The following is a 22,026-nucleotide window of genomic DNA, read 5'->3' as shown; positions in this document are numbered from 1 at the left end:
TTCACTATTTTCTTTTTCTTTTTCAATTCTCTTTTGTAGTACTGAGGATTAAACCCAGGGGTGCTCTAGCATTGAGCTATATCAAGGTCCTTTTTTTTTTTCTTTTTGTTTTGAAACAGGGTCTTGCTAGATTGGCCGGAATTTGGCCTTGAATTTGGGATCCTCCTGCTTCAGCCTCCAGATTCACTGAGATTATAGGCATATGCCAATGGTGCCTGGCTGATGACATTCATTCTTAACACAGGTTGATTTGTTACTCTCTGGATTCCCCTTCTTCCTATACACACATGTCAGGTAGTTGTTTGCTTATTTACTTATTTAATTATTATGCAAAACATTACTAGGGCTTTCAGATTTGAACCTACAAAAAGGTACACACAGGAAGGTGTAGTTCTCCCTGCTCCCTTTTCTCTATGCCCATCTCCCCCTTTCTTCCCACTGCTTCCCTTCTCACCCATTGTAGGGAACTGATCACATTTGTTTTTGGTTTACTCCCATATTTTTTTTCTCATATCCCCTTTCCTTACAGGAAAGGTAATGCACTATAGATACAAATATCCTTCTGGTTGCTGGGTGGAGAGAGAAATGGAGGCAGGCTGAGGTGATGTGAAGGGAACAATCATCTGGGAGAGAGAGAGACTGGGGGCAGAAAGGAAGAAAAGAGGACAGGCTTGAGAGATGTCCGGAGGTAACATTTACATGACTTGATGGACTGACTACTTTGGTGAACCCATGCAGGTCCCCCACGGGGGTCTGTGTTTGGCCTAAGGGTTCGAGATACTTTTTGCGCATCGAGCAGACAGCTGAGGAATAGAGCACAGAGGGAAGGTTTGATGAGAAATTTCCCCAATAGAGAACATTGTTCTGGCCATCTGGTCGTTAGGTCTGGAGAGGAGGGTGCAACAGCCCTGGTGGCTGTCCCAGCACCATGAGGAAGAACAGCAACAAAACCTGGGCAGCTATTTTGACCTCTTCTTGGAGAGAAGTAAACAGAGCAGACACTTGGCAGGATGATACTCCTTCCCAGGCGACTGGGTTAGAAACAAAGGGTGGTTCCTGACCCTCCAGGTGGAAAAGGAATGGCGGAAGTTGGAGCTCTAACGGTGCCAAAAGGCTAATGATGCTATATTTGAACTAACTGCAAACAAATGATGTCTTCCTTAGCCCACAAAGGCCCACCTGGGGCCTCTGCTGATACAGAGGAGTCTGTGTCTAAAGGATGGGGCAGGAGAGTCACTGAGAGGAGATGACAAACATCTTCCCACACCCAAGGAGCTGGCCTCTCAGAATCTGCCTAACCATTCAGGAACAGCATGATGGGAGCTGGAGGAGGTGTGGATGCCACAGGTAATTTTGTGACACAGCTCCCTGCCCCCTTTCAAGAATGACGGTGAGGAGGTACCGCTGATTCCACTCAGTCAACTGTATTCATGTATGAAGAATTTTTGGAAAAGTCTCTTGGGCCAAAGCTCAGATTATAAAGGGTGGGTGAAGGTGAGATGGATTTCCTGGTTGTGGGACAAGTTGGCATGGAAAGAGAGAAGAAAGGAAGGGCAGTGTAGGGAGGCTATGTCGTTGTGACAGGTCCCTTAGCATCCCCCATCCCAACCTTCAGTAGAAAGCTCAGAAAACAACAAAATACTTTTAAGTCACTTCATTTTCCAAGTGACTCAGTCAAAGGCCTGGGCTTTGAATCTGGAGGGATAGTGAGGAGGTTGTTGTGGGGAGGTCCTAATGCAGCACACACAGATGTAGATAGTACAGAATTGGGTGGAGGTGGGCTGCAGGAGGGTCTGGAAATTGGAGGAACACTCCACTGTTTCAGCTTGAGGAAAGCTATGATTAATGTAGTCTTCGTATGGTGGGGAGTCGGAATCTAAATTACATATGTAGTTGATAGCAACTACATTGTGTGCTAAGTGTTTTTATACATATATTATCTACTTTGTTTCTATTCTTAGAACTGCATGGAGTGTTTATATAGGATATGAGGTGTCCCCCCAAAGCTCCTGTTAATGCAGGCCTATTCCGAGGTAAAATGATTAGTCCATCCTAGTTTGAATGGACTGACTGGGTTGCAATCCTAGGCAGGTGAGGTATGGCTGGAGGAGGTGGGTCACTGGGGGCATGCTCTGGAAGGGTGCATCTTCCCTACAACCCCTTCTCATCTATCTATCTATCTATCTATCTATCTATCTATCTATCTCTGTCTCTCCTTCCTGACCCTATCAGGAGCTGAACCCTTCATTCACTGGGCCCTTCCTTCACTGTTCTGTCTCACTTTGAGCCTGGAGGAATGGAGTCGGCTGTCTATGGACTGAGACCTCTGAAACCGTGAGCCCCAAATAAACTTTTACTCCTTTAAGTTGTTCTTGTCAGGTGAATTGGTCACAGTGACAAAACTGACTAAAACAAATATTATTATTGTCTTACTTTATAAGATTTGATCCTGTTTTAATTTGAGTTCATTTTTCCTCCATTAAAAAAAAAAAGTCAGATGTGACTATAGGTCTGTAGTAACTACAGCTCTCAGGGAATTTTGCAAGTTTGAGGCCAGCCTCAACAACTTAGTGAGGTCCTGTCTCAAAATAAAATAAAAAGGGCTGGGGATGTAGCTCAGTGGAAGAGCACCTTTCTAGCACGCAAAAGACCCTAGGTTCAATTTCCAGTACCAAAAAATAAAATAAAATATAATAAACAATAACCGTTGAACAGCATATAGTTCCCTGAACTACACAGAAAAAGAATATAAAGAAGGTACAAAGAAATAACTGGGAAAGGAACTAAGGTAGAGAGACCTTGGAAACCTGCCTCCCAAGCCTATGCTCTTGGCTACTCCAAGTTCCCAATCTTTCTCCTGTCTCCTTTCATCTGTCCATACATACATGCATACATTCATACATACATTTTATTCAGCTATTTTGCCACTGTGACCAAAAGACCCAACCAGAACAATTGTAGAGGAGGAAAAGTTGATTTAAGGCTCACAGTTTCAGAAGTCTTAATCCATAGACAGTGGAGTCCAGTCCTCTAGGTTCAAGGTGAGGCTGAACATCATGGCAGAACAATGTGGAAGAGGGAAGCAGCTCACATCATGATAATCAGAAAGCAGAGAGAGCATCCACTCTCCAGATACAAATATATATCCAAAGCCACACCCCAATTCCCACCTCCTCCAGCCACGCCCTACCACTTCAGTTACACTCAGTTAATTCCTGTCAGGGGATTAAATCACTGATTGGGTTAAGACTCTTACAGTCCAGTCATTTCTCCTTTGAGCCTTCTTGCACTGTCTCACATGTGAGCTTTTGTCTCACACCCAAACCATAACACCATCGGTCCATCCATCCATCCATCCATTTTTCTCTTTAAGTTGGGGCTTGAGTTGCATTATAAAACCTAAGCTTTCTTAGACTGGATTGTGGTTATTTTGGGTTAGGGTGTTGATCTTCCTAACTGACTTATTTAGACTCATGAAAAATACATTCCATGGATGTCATGGATCTAGGAGATAGTCCATTCTAAGCCCCCCATTTTATGAGTGACATGAAATCATCTTCTAGAGTTCACCTGGTCTGCAGCTCTGCCTGATACCATCGTTTTTCATACTATTTTGAACTCAGGATCCAGAGCAAGTGGTGAACAGGGACAATGATTCAACTAGGTAATGAGCAAGAGAGAGTAACAGCCTGAAATCAGACTGTCACCATTTTTTACCTCACTGGTGTGCTAAGTGTCAATGATGGTGGTGATGACTCAAGCAATTCACAGGGTCACCACACCAGGAAGGATGTGGAGAAGCCATCCCATGGGCTTTGACATCCTGATAAATCATGCCTCATCCAGAAAGATGTCTACCCTATTTTTTAAAAAATATTTCTCCAGGAATCTTGAAACCTTTTTTAAAGTTTCTATCTCTTTCTGCTTTTAGCAAAAGTTCCCACTTGTTATGTAAGTTTTTCCTCCTCTTTCCTAAAAATAAATAACTATAGAACAGCATATAGCTCCATGAACCACATAGCAAAAAGGAAGTTAGGGAAAACTTGAAGAACCAAACTATATGCTCATAAAATGCATGAGACACAATTGAGGGGAAACTGGGTTCGAGAATTCAGAAACGGAAGCAGTGGGCTCATCCTCACCAAGATGCAAACATCAAACTCAAATTCCGGAAACATGGCGTGGGTGAAGTTGAGTCACCTGCAGGGTGTGCCAAAGACTAGTTGTTACTTTGGACTTTTATAGGCAACAAGCTCTCTTTTATTTCTTCTCAGAACAGAATTAGGTGTGCACTTGGCTTCCAACCCTCTCTCTGTTTGCTCCCTTTGAGAAGGAAAGAACAAGTCCCTAAAGATAGTACTATAATTATGGAGCCAAGTGCCAAGTACTAAACTTGACATATTTTATATCACCTTTCCATCCCAACAATCTTTAAAGAACAGTGGTATTTCCTCCATTTCACAGATGAGAATTCTGAAGTTCAAAAGTTAAAGTATCACTCCCAGGGCTCCTGATTGGCCCATGACGGAGGTTGACTTTGAGTCTAGAGTTGTATGCTTTATAGTCATTCACATGAGGAAAAGAGTATTCCTTCTTAGGTTCTGATAAATACGTTCAGGATTCCTCCTTCTCACCCCTTGGTCTCCACTTCCACTAATCTAAGAGATGTAGTTTCATATTTGCATAGTGTTATCCTTCTTTGCCTACATAGGCAACCAGGGATCCAGAGAAAGAGGGGTTCATCTCATATACTTGTGCATTCTGTAGACTCTTCAACCTTCTCCTCCAGCTTAAATCTAGAACATCAATTAGGACCTGCTTTCCTATCTTTCACCCGATCTTCCTTCCTTGAAACAATCAGCAATGTTTGCACACCTGCTCCCTCCAGATTACAGGATGAACTCTGCCAGACCACACTTCCCTCTGTGGAAGAAGGCAGGTAAGAGGTGAGTGGCCCTGACCCAACTTCAGTGCAAGATGGCCTGTAGGTCGGCCTTGCCACCACCCTGCAGTCAGAATGCAGAATTCCCAAATGAGCACAGGAGTGGTGACTCGGAGGAGCAGCTGACAGCACCTCTGAAAACACAGATCCCACTGCACCAGGCTGAAGAGTGGTCACTTCTTTATTCTGAGAATAGTTTTTGCCTAAGAGCAGCAAGACTATAGTGCTGTAAAGCAGAAATCCAAGGTCAAGAGCTATCACTTTGGTTTTTCAGATCAAATTGATGGTCTTTACAAATTTCCTCCCAAAATTCTTTGAAAAAAAATAACAAAACCCATTCTCACCTTCCACCGAACCAGTCCAAGCTGAGTGAAGAGAAATCCTATACGAGCACAAGAGAACAGACCCAATTACCTCAGGTCTAACGTCACCTCAGGTGGGTCTAGCATCACCCTCAGGGAGGTAGATCCATCCTCACTGGGTCTCCTTTTTCTCTTCAAAATGAGATGACTTCATTTAGATTTATTATTTTATTCCTGAATTCCAAAGACTATCCTTAAAGCAGAATATATTTTTTGAAGGACAAGGACATGAAGAGCATGGTATCCTTAAATAACCAGGTAAAAGCGTCTTTCAGATTATGAAACTGGGGAAGCCAGCTCACCACTAGGATGAGGATGCTGATGGGCAAAGTGCAGGCTGTTTGTAACTCTGCTTTGTCTGGGAGAGAAGTTTCATTTCCCAGGGGCGGAAACGAAACAGGTGGTAGTCCTGACCAACCAGTGTAGGTTAGCATTGTGTTGATGCCAGGGCTCTGGATTCCCACCAAGTCTCAGTTGATGGCTAGTCTTATGTTTCCCTATTAATCAAGGTAATTCATGAATAAGGAAGAAAGCTATCATTCCTCAGGTTGTGTCTTGAAACTTACACACGAAGCAGCTCAAAATAATCCAGTATGTCCATTCGTTTCTCTAGAAGGTGGCTTTCTCTCCTTATGGGAGTCTGTAATAAGATATAGCTTGGCTAGTGTGGGAGTCCCCATCAGCTGTGACAGAATGGGTCCTCACTCAGGGCTAGGAATGAGGCACCAGGCTTTTGGGTGTGAGTGTGTGTGAGAAGTGTACATAGAAACCGCCACACCCACACCCCACATACCAGGGCAGGGCGGAGCCATCTGTTATCCTTACCCTAACCTTCTCATCATGTTCAGAAATTCTGAGTTTGACAGTGATGGGTCTTTGAGGACATGGGCCAGAAATGCTCAGCAGAGCTGCAGGGCACCTTTCCAACAACAGTCCCTTTATCTACCCCTCACACCTGGTCATGCTGAACTCCAACCAAGTCATAGGCATAAGACGTATTTCCTAAGGGGAAGTGAGGGTCATGTCTAGCCATGTCTAATCCAGCTTGTACTCACAAGTCCACACCACCTACTCATATTACCCTCTTTTGGCATTTGCTCAAATTGTACAGCTTGGTCAGAGAATTTGCAGGAAGAGGCGTTCTGGTTAAGAATGAGCTATTATATAACCACTTTCTGAAGGTGGAATAAAAACTACAACGCTAAATATCCTGAACATTTAGTCCTGGTTGCTTCAGAAGACACTAGGGTCTTGAAGGACCTTAGGGATCAGGCTTCGACAGTGATTATGGACTTTTAAGGTGGTACGTGGAAGTACAAGAGCATGGTTAAGGGAGGCAGCAGAGAATGGGGATCAGGAGCCCCAGATCCTTGATTCAGCTATTTACCAAATGCAGAGTGACCATGAGTGAGTCTCTGCCCTTCCCCAGCAGGGTTGGATAGGAGCTCTTCTAAGATTCCTCTCAGCTCCAATTTTCTATGTATTGTGCTGATTTCTTATCCTTGGAACTGTGGACATTTGAAAATGATCTACAATAACATAGGTCTGAAACAGTTCTGTGGTATTTATAAAACCTCTGGGCTGGGGGCTTCCACCTCAGTATTGACCAGTCTTCTAGTCAGTCATGTGCAGAGTGAGAAAAAGAGCAAGAGAGCAGGAAGCATTGTAATACCAGAGTCATGGACCACAGCACAGTTTATTATCGAATTTCTCAAGCCCACCGACAAGAACTCTCACCAGTGCAGGCAGAGGTATGAGTGTGTGGCCTCTTATCCTGCCTTCAAGACTGACAAGAGCTGTCCTCTATCAGTGAACTAGGAGGTTTAGTCACAGGGAGGGGTCCTCCAGTGGGACTGGTGACACTTAGAAGGCAGTGGGTGAAGAGATAACACACCAACTTCTCTAGGCTCAAGGCCTTGTCCAGAAGGCCTGAACTGAGAGAGGGATCCAACAAGGTATGAACCAGTCTCCATTTCCCGCAGGGATTCTAGGAGGCCCACATTCATGTGAACCTTTATGTGTAGATTATAACTCTTCTTTTTGGGGGGTGGTGGTGGTGCTGGGATTGAATCCAGGGCCTTGTGCATGAGAGGCAAGCACTCTACCAACTGAGCTATATCCCCAGCCCCACTATAACTCTTCTTTCATATCACTTGCATTTCCATCATCCCATTTGATTTTTTCTGGCCTCCTTTCTCCATTGAAAGAAAATTTTCAACAAGAGCAGAACTCTGAACAATGCCTTTTTGTGTTACATAAAGAGTGCCAGTGATATGTACAGCTCCCCCAAATACACGTGCACATGCCCCCCCGCCCTTGTCTATTTCTTCTTCAGAGTGATCTGTAGAGATGGTCAACGGCACAACCACTCTGAACTCAACACATGCTTGAACAAAAGTCTCTCCTTCCCATTCGCCTCCAAGAGCGCAGAACCGGTGAGAGGAGCCCATGCCTGCCCCAGCCCTAAGCCGTGAGGTCACAAGGCTCCTAAGTGGAGCCCGCAGCAGTCTCTCCTCTTGGTTTCATCTTGGTGGCACTGGTGGCCTACTCCTTCAGCAGCCCCAGCTTCTTCAAGGCCTCCCTCCTATGTTCATCAGAGACGCCCTTTGGGGAAATCTTGACACTGACACAAGGGGGTCGAGGAAGCTTGTCACGGCTCTGTCCTTGGTAGGACAGCCGCTTGGAGCTCTGGCCCTGATCCAGGTCAGTCAGCTTGCCCACCTGGATACCTGCAAAGTCCTTCCCAGTGCCCAGGGAGGCAGGGCGGGGCCGAGAATTACGCCAGACACTGGGTGAGATCTTGTCCAAGAAGGAACCCTTTCCCAGAGAAGTGCTGGTTTTGGGACTCGGGTCTTTCTCAGCAGAGAGGTAGCTGCTCAGTCCCACACCCGAACGCTCCAGAGTGTTGGACTTGAAGTTCATCTGTCTCAGGCCAGGGATGTTGCTCTCCTGGAGAGTCAGTCCTGAGTCTGGCTTTGGCTGAGTTAAGCCACTATTTGCCTTTGGGGCCTTAGGGATAGGGATTGGTGTGGATTTGGTAGCTGCAACTTTCCCAAGAGAGGGTTCCTGGGCGGGAATCCCAGTCTTGCCTGGATAGGGCCCCTGAGCTAGAGCTGATGCTGGAGGCTTCATGGGGGAAGGTCCCTGAGCTGGAATCTTCTCTGCAGCAGGAGCAATTGCAGCTATGGGAGCTGGAGCGGATGGCTGAGCTGGAGCTGGGGCTGGGGGACCATGGCCCTGAGCCTCCTTGAGTCTGATGGAGCTGGTGGGCCTACTCAAAGGGAGACTGGGCTCCTCTGGGTCCTGGGGTAGCCCCAGCTTCTCCAGTGCTTCTCTGCGTGCTTTCCTTTGGTCCTGCAGTGAAGAGGACACCAGGCCAGATTCTCCAGCCTCATGGTGTCGGGACAGCCTGTTCTGGGGATCGCTGTGGAAGCTGCTTCGGCTGCTCTTCAGAACAATGTTGGGTGGCAGCTTCCGGGGCTTCGGGGCTGTGAGGGGAGCCATTCTGGAATTTGGATCAGCCCCTGGTGGGAGGGAAGCATCTTCAGCTCTGGCATTCCAAGTCAACTCAGCAGGAGGAGGCTGTGGCTTTCCTGAGGCCCCTGTGGAGCCTTTCCCACTGGCTGAGTGGGACATGGCCTCTGAATCCCCCTCCACTCTCTCCAGGGGGCTGAATGGTGGGTGGAGTTGGGGCCTAGGCTCTCCTGGCCCCTTGGGCAGGCTGTCTTTCCTACCCTGCTCTGGCTGGGCGTCCTGAAAAGCCGCAGGCGGGGGGATGAGTACCACGTCCAGGTCAGGGGCAGTCCCCAGGGGATTAGCTGGTGCCTGGCCGGGCTCCCTGCTCTGGCTGGCTTGCTTTTTCTCAGGTTTAACTATGAGTCCCTCAGATTCTCCAGGGAAGTGGCTGTTAGTCTGGGTGGTGCTTTTCCTGAGGTTCTGATTTCCGCCAATGTGGATATTTCTGGGGAGGCTGTAGGAGCCAGACTTGAAGCCCAAGCTGTGAGGCTCAGGGGGACGGAATGAGGAGGAATGAGTCACCTTCCTTGGCTCTGGTCCTTGCTGAATGATTGTCTTCTCTGAGTTTCCTGCGAGGGTCAGGGAGAACAGGTAGAGAGTGGAAAGAGGTGAGAACCCTGCTGCAGAGGGGAAAACAAATACTTGAACTCTGCTCTCCAACTAAGCAAGGAATGGGTTTCGTTTTTTATTTTATTTTATTTTTTTGCTTTTAAAGGGCACCACTCTTGTCTGGAGGTCATCTAGTCTAATAGATCAATAACAGCAGATTCCTTTTGACTGAGGATTATTTTTTCATGATGGCTGGGGAGAGGCTGACCCCTGATTGCTCCACATCCTTTACTCAGGCTTCTCCAAACTTCTTCAAATGCATCAAAATCAAGGTTGGATTTAGAATTGGTTCTCTCTAGTTATCTTGGGGCTCCTGGGTAACTGAGCCCAATAGAAATATTTGAACAAGTGATTTGCTCTTGATCTGACCAGTCTGTCTTCTGCTTTCACTTTCTATGAGCCCCTGGCCAATTCTATAATAGCACAGTGTCCAGCACCAGAGTGACATGACCTCTTTCCTTCTTGCAAGCTCAGCAGGTGCCTCAGGTGCTGCAAGGGGCACAGCCCATTAATTACTCTATCTATAGGGAGGGTGTAACACATTGTCAATAAATATGTGATAAATAAATTAATAAATAATTGTAACCCTGAAACCAATGGGACTTTCATTGATAGTAAAGTCCTCCCTAAACTCTGGGACATATGACCCATGCTTATGTGCCTTCCTGTCCTGTCCTCTTCTACTGAGCCTGAATGCCACCCTCTTCAAGAAGGGCCTCTAGGTACCACCCACTGCAGCTGGGGAGTCCTTCCCTCTTCTTATCTCCTGTGGCCCTGTCCTCTGGGTCGTCCAGATTAGCTCCCTGGAATGACTCGGTCTGGCTAGAGCCAACCACCCAGCCTTCCCTGAATTCCCTCCTCCACCTGGGGGTCATGTCTCTTTAGAATTTTACCACAAAAGGATATTAGCTAGCCAAACCCCTTCCCCTCCCGGCCTCTGATACTTCACAGAAAGACATAAAGGACTGGTTTGTCCGCAGTCCCTCCTTCCCTCTAGGGACAAGGCTTTATTCTGGCCAAGAGAGTGGTGAGAAGTGCAGAGTTCCTCCTGCCTGTGAACAGAGACCAGGGGAGCTGGGAAGTGACCAAGAGGCACTGATTCTCTGGGTGTTGGTACAAGTGCTCCCTCAGTTGGATGGGCTTACTCTGGGGAACCGGCTGTATGACAGGCAGTGTTCGGAAACCTCGGGGAGTTGTGGCTGGCTCAGACTCCTCCGTGGAGAGTGCACTGTCGGCCTCAGTGTCCAATGAGCCAATGGTCTCCTCCAGGAATAGCAGACACTCTTTCTCTTCCGCGGACAAGAAGTCGTAGCTACTGTCACTCTGCAGAAGGGGAGAGGGAGTGTGAGAGGGAGCTATCACTGGAGAAACTGGTGGGGCCTGAGAATCACCCTGCTGTGGGGAAAGAAGGCTGAGGAGCTAGATGCTCTCGCTGGTAGCTGGTGCAACTCTGCAAACTCAATGGAGTTGTTTCCTACATTTGCAGGCACCAGGGAGGATAGACATTGCCGGGCTGGGGCCCCTGCAGCACCCAGATCTGGTGGCTGGGCAGGCTGATGGCAAGGGTGCTTTCTTTTGCTTGATCCTGGGTGGAATGCTTCTGGGCACAGATCAGAAGCAGTTCAAGTTCTGATTTCAATTCTGTGTGACCTTTGTCAAGTATTTCAGTTTCTCTGATTTAACTCTAGATTATATGCACAATGAAATGATTTGACCTGAAACTCGAATGGTATTACTTTTAACTTTTTAAAATACTTCTGCATACTTGATCTGGTATGTCAAGGACAATATGAAGACAAACAGGAAATGCAGCCAAGTACTGGCTGCCAGGCCAATGGGAACAGTGGCATGACTAGCCACAGATAAACTTACTAAATACTTTACACTTGACTTTGAAATATGTTCCATGCTGGATTCTTTCCCCCTTATAAATTTACTTTCTTAATGGCATTTGGCTCTGGCTAATATTCAAATAAGAATGCATTTCTTAACCAAATATTAACTTAAGCAGGGAGGGTGGAGAAACTGGTTGATTAGGTAGGAAGGGAAAGCAACTAAATAGACATAAAATGGATCATTTATGTTGTGAGAAAGCACATAGGGATATTTGGAAGATGCCATCTCTGATGGTTCTGCCCATGCTGTACTAAACCAGGAAGTTTGATGAACTAGTTGATCTTCAAACAAGGAGGTTGAAGGAAAAAACCAAAAGGACAAGTGGAAATGTCCTAAGACTTTTCTTGGCCTCTCCATCTGTCCTCCTGGAATTTGGGACATCTCAGAGTTGTATATTCTCAGATCCCCTCAGATGGCCAAGGAAGATTTTAAGATTACCCTAAAAATATCCTGCAGGGAAGACAGGATGATTAAATAACCCTTCCAGTTGCCTCTTCCCTTAAAGTCATCTGTCTGATGATTGTCTGGGGCCTGCATGTCAAGGGAAGCCCCAAATATAGCTCTTGAAGTTACTGGAACAAATATCTTCTTTACTGTCTTTTTCTTCTAAAATAGCCTTGCTGGGATAAGCCAACTCTTAATTTCTCCTTTGTGGGTGATTCACTCTAAAAACCTGGAATCCCTGTCACATTCTGTGTCCAATGGAATGTGACAACTACTCATACTGGCTTCAGTCTATCAGGAACAGGATGATATCTCCCTGTCCCCATCCTCTGGGATCACAAAAAAAAATCTTGCATAGGTTGTTTGCACTGTGTGTGTGTGTGTGTGTGTGTGTGTGTGTGTCTTTGTGTTGCTTTATCTGCTCCATTTTACATATTAAAACCCATTAACTATATTAAACATCCTTGACATTCTGTAGAGATACTTATGATCTTTACATTTTCAAAGACCTCTATAAAATATGAAGCAATACAAAATAAATTCTCTGGGTTATTATGCATGTGACAATGAACAAGAAAGGGATGCTTACATTTGGATGTAGGGCAGATGGACACTTTCACACAAGCCTTACAACTGAGATTTAAATTCATGCTTCCCCAAATTATAATTTGTTACATGCCACTCACAAATAGCTGAACGGTGATTTTCAAAGTGTCTCAGTCTCTCCTAGATGGCCTTTTCTACACAGCGACAAGTGCTAAATGCTAAATGCTCATTTACTTCCTCTAAGACTCCAGTGAGTTAGGTGTTAACATTATTCCAATTTTAAAACTGAGGAGACTGGGGCTTAGGAAAATTAAGTAATTTGCTTGAAGTGACTTAACTAGAGAACCCAGATCGCTCTGGCAATAAATCTTAAGACTCCCAATTACTCCATTCTTTTTTTAAAAAGATTTTTAAAAACTTTTTTGTAGTTGTAGATGGACTGAATGCCCTCATTTTATTTGTTTATTTTGTGTAGTGCTGAGGATTGAACCCAGCGCCCCACACATGCTAGGCAAAGGCCCTGCCTCTGAGCTACAGCCCCCGCCCTCCACTCTTTTCGACCTTCCTAGATGACTGAAGTAATGCCCTTTGTTGCAGACAACTTCATGAACCCATGTGCTGCAAGGATCTGGGTTCTAGTTTCCACCATGACCTTGGTTCCTAGGCCTGCTAGGAACTCCTCCGTTGAACTCCTCAACCTAATGAAAGCTGGGGACTGGACGGGGTTCTCATTGATCCTATCATTCTCTCTCTGAGGTTGTCCCACCCTGTGCTCTATAGAACCAACGGTGACTCAGGCAGAAAGCACCCAGCGATGTGGTGATTCACTTGCTGACAAGGAAGATGAAAGAGAAGGTGCGGTGGCAATGAGGGTGGCAGGGCAGGACGGGCAGGGCGGAGCAGGGGTGCAGAGAGCGGGCCAGCCAGCAGACGCGAGAGTACATACAGATCCCGAGCGGGTGGAGGTGGCGCTCATCATGCTGTCGCAGCTGCGGATGCAGGTCACGGGTTCCGAGCCAGGCCTTGCTGGCCACAGCTCCCTCTCGGGCATCGCCCGAAGCAAGGTGCAGGGATGGTGAAAGGGACTCCCAGAGGGGAAGCGAAGAGAAGCGAAGAATGTCCCAAGCTGGGCCTGAAAAGAGAAGAATCAAAGCCACTGTGAGCCAAGGCTTCTGCGAGGCTCTGCCCAGGCCCCAGGGCAGCAGGGCTGCGAAGACATCAAGCAAGCGGAGAACAGGAAGGGGGCCTTGGAGGGCGTGCCTCCACGCCCGCAGCCTGCGCAGAAGGACATGGGACCTGGCTCAAAAACATGCACAGGGACAGACTTAGGTGGTAGAGAGGCAGTCTAGTCAGAAAGCAGCTTCTATCACTTCTCTTAGTTACCATTTTCCTCCTAACCAGGGAGCTTCACCTACATTGTCTTTAATATAAACAATAAGTATTACAAGGTTTAATCGATTGGGCTGTGGAGATAGTTGGGCCTGGGTTCAAATTCCCATTGAGCCATTTAGAATTATTTTACCTGAAGCAAATTACTCTTTGTAATAATATTTGTAATACCTCATTGAATAACGTAAGGATTAAATGAGAGAAGAGCACAGTTTAGTTGGTAGTAAATACTCAAACACTTAATGAATAAAATAAATAACTACTATTGTTCTTGTAATAAGAAAAAGGCAAGATACATCGAGGACGAAATTAAAGTGAAACAAGGGAAGTAAGAACTTAGAAAAGAAGGGTTCTGCTTAAATATAGACAATAGACTTGAGAGAGAAAAAAAAAAAAAAGCAGGGCCCTTAATTGAACTTGCTTTTTAGTCACTTTGAGAATATAATGTAATGAAAAACTCCCTGTAAAACACTTTGTGCATCGCAGGGCCTGCTGTCAACTGCTGTCAAGGTCAACTTCATCAGCGTCATCACGTCCACTGCTATGATGGCTATCATCATCTTTCTAGCCTCTGAGACATGAGCTTGGCACCTGCAGTGATTGACACTAACCTAATTTCCCTCCTGTGCATCTCTCCTCCATCATTGTATATATTCCCAATAAAATTCCCTAGCTGCCAGAGGAACAAGAGAAAAGTTCTATATAGCTTCATCTTGACTTCAGCTCCTTAGGGGAAAAAATTTCAAGTTCATGGTGACAACAGTAGTATCAAAGGAAGTCAGTGTTGTTTTCCTACTAAAAGTCCCAGTGTTGTTTTCCTACTGAAGTCAGTGCTTGTTGGAAATAGAATCGGGCAGGCCAAGAGTGACTCTTGTTAAATTAAATTCTAAAACAATTGTGATCAAAGAACAGTTTCAAGGTCAAATAAGAAGTTGGGGGAGAACTTAGAATTACAATAAAGTTTATCCAATTCGGAATCCATATTTTGCCCATAAAACCATGCTCTATTTTAATTACCTCTTCTACTTTTCCCAAGATACTAGATAAAGCACCTTAGAAAAATGTATTCTCTAGGAGATGTGAGGACTCAGGATTTGGAAGCCAGGCAGATATCCCTTTGATTTCTACCAGTAGTAGCTTCCAGTGCAAGTGTGAGGTTTGGGCAGGGTTGGGTGAATCAAGCCTTCTAACCTGTGAGAGCTGGAAAGTATAAGGCTGCATGGAACTACTCTTGGAAGGGAGGAAGGGGCAGAACACTGTAGAAAGAAGAGGGAAGATCCCCAAAGAGCCAGACACCTGGGGTTCATAAAGGTCCACAGTTCTCTCAGAAGATAAGGAGGGGAACAGAGAGTCAGAGATACCCAGGAAACCCAGTGATAAATTAACATTTAGATGGTAGAGATGACTTTTAGGGTTTCCTCTGAGGTTAGAACCTCAAAGAAAAAGGCATGTGAGAAATCATGTGGATGAAGTTCAGTCATCCCAGCCACACACCATTAATGACTGTCCAGGTTCAGAGAGCACTCACCCATACCTACATTCTTCAGGGTTGAGGCTGTTACAGCAAAGGGAACCCATCTCTCATATGCTTTAGGCACACAGGAGGCACTCAAAAAATGCTTGCCATCTGTCCTGGTGTCTGTTGGGTTGAGCTGTTGGGAGGTTTCTCCTTGGCTTCTAATCTACTCCTGTAAAATTATTCTTAAATATTTTATATCACAGATAATATATGGCTTAGTGGAATTTGGGCAATGTTTTCAGTTAAATTAATATTTATGAGCACCTAATAGGCAGCGGGGGTATAAAACAGAATAAGACAAAAGCATTGTTTTTAAGAAGTCAGTGTTGATCCAAGGGTCTGGTTTGGGGCTTCAGGTTTTTTATATGTAAAATTGGGGCAATAAATATTTAAGGTGATTCACTATAATTAATGTAATTTTCTCTCTGAATGAGTGAGCAGATGCTCCTCTTACTTTCAGAGAAAATTGCTACCCTTGATCTTCCAAGTATGCTTCAGGCTTTGCAGTGGGTCACCAGGTTTCCTTCTTCCCAGGGAGGCCTTTCGCGTTCACACTGCAGACCTTGAAGAGTAGGAATAGTCTTGCTCAGCAAGAACTTGGCCCGCTACTACTTACAAAGTGCTCCCAGATATGCTCGTTGGACCTTCAGAATAACCTGGTAACTGAGACAGTTGGTGACATTTTCTTCATTTCACAGGTGTGAAACCTGGGGCTCCTCCCACTATCTCTTACCAAGAAAAATGGTAAAAAAACCCAGAGCTACATATTCAGGACAGCTATGGATCTGGGCCCCTCCAGAGGGCTCTCAGGGACAGCCAAGTTGCCAGAGGGTTTGCACCTAAAGAGGGGTCACTGATCACTCCTGACTGAATACTAAAGACAGGATTGGCATCCTCTTCATTTATTTCATATCTTAAACCCCGTGCATTTTCTGGTTCAGACCTATATTTCCAGGACAGTTTATTGACCTAACGGCAGATACATATTTCCGGAGTAAAGAAATGACACTAGATGGGTGTGGTGGCACACTCCTGCAATCCTAGAGACTCAGAAGGCTGAGGCAAGAGAATTGCAAGTCAAAGCCAGTCCCTGAGAAATTTAGTGAGACCCTGTCTCAAAATAAAATATATTTTAAAAGGCTGGGGATGTAGCTCAGCCCCTGAGTTTAATCTCCAATATGGGGAGGGTTTCTTCGTGAGGTTAGCACCTCAAAGAAACAGACATGTGAGAAATCATGTAGATGAAGTTCAGTCATCCCAGCCACACACCATTAATGACTGTCCAGGTTCAGAGAGCACTCACCCATACCTACATTCTTCAGGGGGTGGGGGTGGGCAGGGGGATGTGCAAAGAAATGACGCTAAATGCCAGGGAAGATCATGTCATCGGGCACCGTATTAATCAATCTCTGCAGAGATGATGTGAACTTGAAACCAAGCTGAGTGAGCCCGCAGGTGCTGACACCTCATCTCTCTACGGAGCTTTCTGACCCAAAGAGTTTGAGCAGTATTCTTCCCATCTTTCCATCCCCCCTCACTGGCTTTGCCCAACCCACATACAGCATTTCCTTCTACCAACTCCATAACCTTGAAACTTGAGGGCTATATCAGGGTAGCCATCGAAACTGGAGGTATTTCTGCCAGATAAGAAACCTGAGAAACAAGCACAGCAGTCAAGGTGAGAGTGTAGTGTCTTTTCACCCTTGACCTCTTTGGGGGACTTAAGAGAAGGGGGGAATGGGCTGGGAAATATGCATAGCCTATTGTCAGAGCCACCCATCCGAAGGCACATTAAATATTAACCACTCCACTGAAACTAGCCAAGTCTTGGACAAGAGTAAATAAACCGCATGTGGCACTCTGGCATCTGAAGCCTGTGCGGTGGGAGAGGGCTCCAGTCCCAGTCTAACTTCACTGGAAGAGACTTTCTGAACAGACCCAAGCCCCGCTTATCAGCCCCTTCCATGAACCCCACCCTATATCCTCCAAGAGCTCAGCCTCTCTTCTCAGTAGTCAGAGAGGTTTTTGCTGACTACCTAGAAATGTGCCTTGGGCTGGAGAACATCCTAAGAAATATTCCAGGAAGACTGAAATCTGCACTGTGTCATCTCCCTCTCTACGAGCACAAGGACACGTTTCTGTGAGTGTCAGGAAACATTAGAATCTCTTTTTCACCAGTGATATAAGGGAAAAGATGGATAGAAATACCCTTTGCGCAGAAGGGCCTTATTAGACACAGCTGGTGACCTTCTCTGCTGACAAGTTCCCCATCACAGGCGGTCCTCAGGCAGCTGGTGTGCTGGGCTGTTTCTGTGGTATGGGGGAAGCTAACATCTAAAGTTCCATTGGCCCCTTGAAACCCCTTTGAGTACTGTGTGCACCAGGCCCTGGGATCCTGTCCCTGAGGTCTTTCCACTGCAACAGGAGGAAAAGAGGCAAAGTTAGGGACCAAAGTGTTAACCCCCAAGGTGGAATGGAACGCTGACTCTTCTACAGCCAGCTTCCTTAAGCAGGTACCCCTGCCACACAAGGGCCACCTGGGACACCTGAAGGAACATAATGCAAAACCGCTGCCCTGGTCTAGTTCTCCTCTCTGTGGACTTTGCCACACTATCTTGGCCTGAGCCCCACTTGGAACTCTGACCAGACTCAACATGCAGCCGTAAAATATCAATGTGGGCGCGGCCCCGGCACAGCCCTGTAGCTTTCCGTTTGCCAGTGTCTATATCTACTATTAGGAAAAGTTGGAAAAGTAATGAGTTGAACCCAAATAAACTTGACTTTGTAGCTAGATTATTGGTGGGTTTTCCAAAGATGAACTGGTAGCACATTTTAAGGTTTTTCTGATATCATAAGTCCTTACAAACAACCTAGCACAGTCCATACCTTACATACCTGTCCAGCAAGAACTCCATTATCAACACCACGATCGAACATATACACACTGCGCCCTTTATTTAAATACAGATAGACACTGAGTTGGTAAAGCCATGGGAGAGTTTCCAGTTAGAAATGTAATGGAAAACCAAGGCACTCTACTCACCCGAGTGAACCCCGTTTAAACTTCTTCTGCTCAAACTTTTCTCTTTCAAAATCGTACCTCAATCTCAATTGCTCAGAGATGGAAATTTCCAAAACAAGTCTATTTTCTTTTCTTGTTTGTACAATGTACAATATGCTTACCCAACCTAAATAAATGAAAAGGCTTTCCTGGTCCTGGTCTAAATACTTAAATCTCAGCTACTATCCTGCTCTGATCCCAGGCTGGACTCAAAGAATTGAACACAGGAGGAATCCTTTAGTTGGGGTGTGGAGAGACACCCCATTTCTCCCAGAAACCATGTAGCTCTGACTTCTTCTGAAACCCCTCCTCTTGCTGCAGAATAAGCAAAGTTGGTTAGTGAGTCACTCACCTTCACTGGGTCTGGGGGCTGAAGGGAGGAAAGAAATACCCTTTTATTTCAAAGGGCAGAGATGGAGACAGACACTGCTTCCCTGCCTCCTGCTGTTTTCTTCTTTTGACCTCCTCCTGACTTACCTACACAGGTAAATGCTTCATCCCTGCTGCCTCACCACACCCAGCCGCTGACTCTCAGCCAATCCTAGCTTCCCTCCCTACTTCTCATTCCAGCTGTTTCTCCAGGGAGGGTGTGGGTGGGAAATGATCGGGCGGCGCTGGTCTCACTTAGCCAATCACATCCTGCTGTCCCTTGCTCCCTCCCATCCCCCTAACATTTAGAGCCAATAAAGAGTCATTAAAAAGAAAAAAGGGCGGGGGAGGTCTGGAAGGTGGAGGAGCTGCAGTCAGTTTGAGTTAAGCATGGAGCAAAGTAGAGAAAAGAGAGGTGGCAGGGAGGCTAAAGATACTATAACTTTTAATCTTGATATAAAGAAACACGGGCTGTCCCCCTGGCCAGTGTGCTTTCTGTGGTCCTGTTTAACTCTTGGTTTCCTGTCCTTCCTCCCAACTTTCACCTGGAGAAGTATTTCCCTGAATTCTTCAGGATAAAACCCTCAATGACTAGTTTTGCTACTAGCTTTCAGAACTGCTCATGATCACTTTTGTCTCAAGCCTTTTCCTAGCAGCCCATAAAGTTAGCAACTCCAGGTCCACTGAGCAGGCACCCTAAGGCCAGGGATGCTGTAGTTGAGCCACCAGTGCCCCCACACTTGCCAACAACCCCCTTGGCCTCCTTTCTTTCTGGGGGAAATGGAACCATTTTTCTCCCTTGAGGTCCCTGTGCTGATGAAAAAGTGTCCTGACAGCTTAGAAGGAGAGAACTGGAACTCTTGTTATTTGGGTCCCTGGTTTCTTTGGGCTGCTCACGGAAGATGGTAATGGATATTAAATAAAAACAAACTAAGCTACCAACCAGTTTAGCAACTCCTGTCTCACTTCATGGGCAGGTTTTTGGCACCTGTAGGGTGAAGAGAGTAGCTAGGAGAATCCACTGCTTTCAGGAGGAACTCTTCCTCCAGGTGTGGAGGCTACTCTCCCAGATGTGGTTTTTGCCCAGAGCTGATCTTTCCTAGGTGAAGGTCATCTCAAATACCCATCAGTTTTTAAGGTATTTTGCTTACTAGCATTACAAGGGCTGGAAGAAAAACTAAGATTGATGCACATAATAATTGTCAGCTCTTGTATGCTAAATATCATGCAAAGTATTCTCATGAATAATTTCTTTTTTAATTTCAACCTCAAAAGTTAGGCACTATTTATTACTATGTAGATTTCACAGGGAGGTTAAATAACTTGCCCAAGGCCATGTTGCTAGGAAGTGTCAGAGCAGGGATTTTAATTCAGGCAATATGACCTCAGGGTTGCTATTTATCAATATGGTGCCAATCTGTCTCTATTTTGGAGAAAACCTGAGTGATAAACATAAAATACACAGACAGTTTTCTGATCTAATACTACCGCTTAAATTTATCCTTTCCTATTTCATTTATGATTTAACTATTCACATGTTTAATAAGAAGATGACACATGGCTTTCATCTTTTCTCTTTCTGTGATCATAGTTGGGTAGGAAATAAGATGTGCAATGATCCTGGGCCAAGGTGAAGGAGAGGCAGGCAAGACTTTCAGTAGGAAGGAAGTTGGAGGAAGCCTGGATACCCAGCACCTTTGCAGCAGACAGGACAGCAGAGCTGCCTAAGCACTCCAGGCTACGGCTTGCTTCCTGATATGTCATTCAAACATGTGTGATGTCATAATACTAGCAAAACAGGAAGGGCATCTCCAAATCAGAATTTAAATACCACTAGAGTTACACCCAAGGATGGAGTCACTGAAGTTGATCCAGCTTCATAGGTGTGTGATTTGAACATTTGCTAAAAGAAAAAAAAATGACTTGTGAGCATTAATTTAAAAGAGGAGAGTAGGCACCATCTGTGAACAGACATAGTTTTGCAGTTTATAATAAAATTAGGATAATAATAGGGCCCTCCATCTTTTCCCAGGTAGAAGCAGGGACACCAACAGAATGACCCTTCTTTTTCTTTTTCCCTTCAGAAATTTCCTTTCAATAATTATGAAATATTTCAGATACCATAACACAAAGCCACTGTCACTCTGTTCAAGCCAAAGCCAAACATACTTAATAAACCTTAGCTCCTCTCTCTGTCCTTCAAAGCACACATACATCTTAACTGAAAGAAATCAAGTCCTGCCTTAGTGCTTCCCACCCTTCATGTTCTTACATGTTTTCCTTGGAACTGATCTTGGTTTTGCTTTGCTTTATTTTGATTTGGAAAAAGATGAAGTCTCTTAAGGTTTCAAGAGAATTGGGAAGGTGGCCTGGACTACAGAGGAAGGAGGACTTCCAAAGTCAGAAATATTTGGAAGAATGACTCCCTCCCGATGCAGGTCATCGTTTGAGGAGCAATGTGAGTTATTGCTCTATGTGTATGAATTCACATTTGATGACCCGACTCCGAAGTCTAATTACAGGTCAGCTCACCTGAGTCAGCGATTTCCACACCCCTCCGCCATCCTCCAGGGCCTCTGCTGTGCAGTCATCTCCTTTGTTGTCAGAAGCTCCTTTCTGATTCCTCAGCATGGCCTCCCCAGTGTGGCTCTCACTTCCCCATCCAAGTGTATGCATGTGTGTGTACATACACATATACACACCACTTCAAAACCAAAATACACCACAGACAGTAATTGTTCAATCTTGCCTCTTTGGGTTCCTTACAAAGTTGAACTGAAAGAAATAGTTGTGGACCAGCATTCAAACCATCCATGATTCTTAATCCTATTATAGTCACATCTATTAGTGTCTTCTCCCTTTCCTCTCCAAAGGAAAAATGAAATTACTTTGAATGCATGCAGTCACCATCCTTAGAAAACACTTAGTGGCTTCTCTGTTTAGGGTACTATGTACTGGGGCTCAGAAGGTAACCTCTTAAAATATTGAGGACAAAAGGTTTATTATCCAAGTAGGGACTAGGAAACCAAGATCTGGCTTTAAAGAGAACATGACTAGATAAGGATTCAGATGAGGGTAATTATAACTTGGCTATAAATCAAAGGTTTGATAGACCAGATTAACTCATACAATAGATCACCCAGTTCTTACCAGAGTAATATTAATACTAAGCCTAAAGTAATTAAATAGGAACTAAGGGATATAATTAAGTAGAGTTGGATGAAGAAGTTCAGGCATTACTTACTCATTAAGTAATTTCTGAGGTGTGCTTCATTTTTTCTGTTTTTAAAAGTAGTATTTCTTTGACCTACCTACAACAGAAATTTGGAGGATGTCCTTTTCTTCCCAAAGCATGTGAAAGTTTGAGGGCTGA

The 22,026-nt window shown here is 45.2% G+C and overlaps 1 protein-coding gene across 1 annotated transcript; it reads right to left on the bottom strand.

Annotated features, from left to right (window-relative positions):
• Positions 1 to 7,848: 7,848 nt before the first annotated feature.
• Positions 7,849 to 13,366, bottom strand: C13H1orf116 (chromosome 13 C1orf116 homolog). The gene is made up of 3 exons (XM_076832328.1): positions 13,262 to 13,366; positions 10,575 to 10,752; positions 7,849 to 9,389 (listed from the first exon to the last, which is right to left on the bottom strand). The coding sequence occupies exons 1-3, from the start codon at positions 13,364 to 13,366 to the stop codon at positions 7,849 to 7,851; spliced, it is 1,824 nt and encodes a 607-aa protein (XP_076688443.1).
• Between the last annotated feature and the right edge of the window lie 8,660 nt (positions 13,367 to 22,026).

This window comes from Callospermophilus lateralis, chromosome 13 (assembly GCF_048772815.1).
Source record: "Callospermophilus lateralis isolate mCalLat2 chromosome 13, mCalLat2.hap1, whole genome shotgun sequence".
In the NCBI taxonomy this organism is placed as follows: Eukaryota; Metazoa; Chordata; class Mammalia; order Rodentia; family Sciuridae; genus Callospermophilus; species Callospermophilus lateralis.
The sequence above is the reverse complement of the archived record's forward strand: the minus strand, read 5'-3'. Positions and strand labels throughout refer to the sequence as shown.

Excerpts from the sequence above, each read along its gene's own strand:
- C13H1orf116 (XM_076832328.1), bottom strand. The coding sequence starts at position 13,366 with ATGCCCGAGAGGGAGCTGTGGCCAGCAAGGCCTGGCTCGGAACCCGTG. Across the intron at positions 10,753-13,261 it reads CCTCCACCCGCTCGGGATCT|AGTGACAGTAGCTACGACTT; the intron begins GTATGTACTCTC and ends CCCCTTCTGCAG. Across the intron at positions 9,390-10,574 it reads CATACAGCCGGTTCCCCAGA|GAAACTCAGAGAAGACAATC; the intron begins GTAAGCCCATCC and ends TGACCCTCGCAG.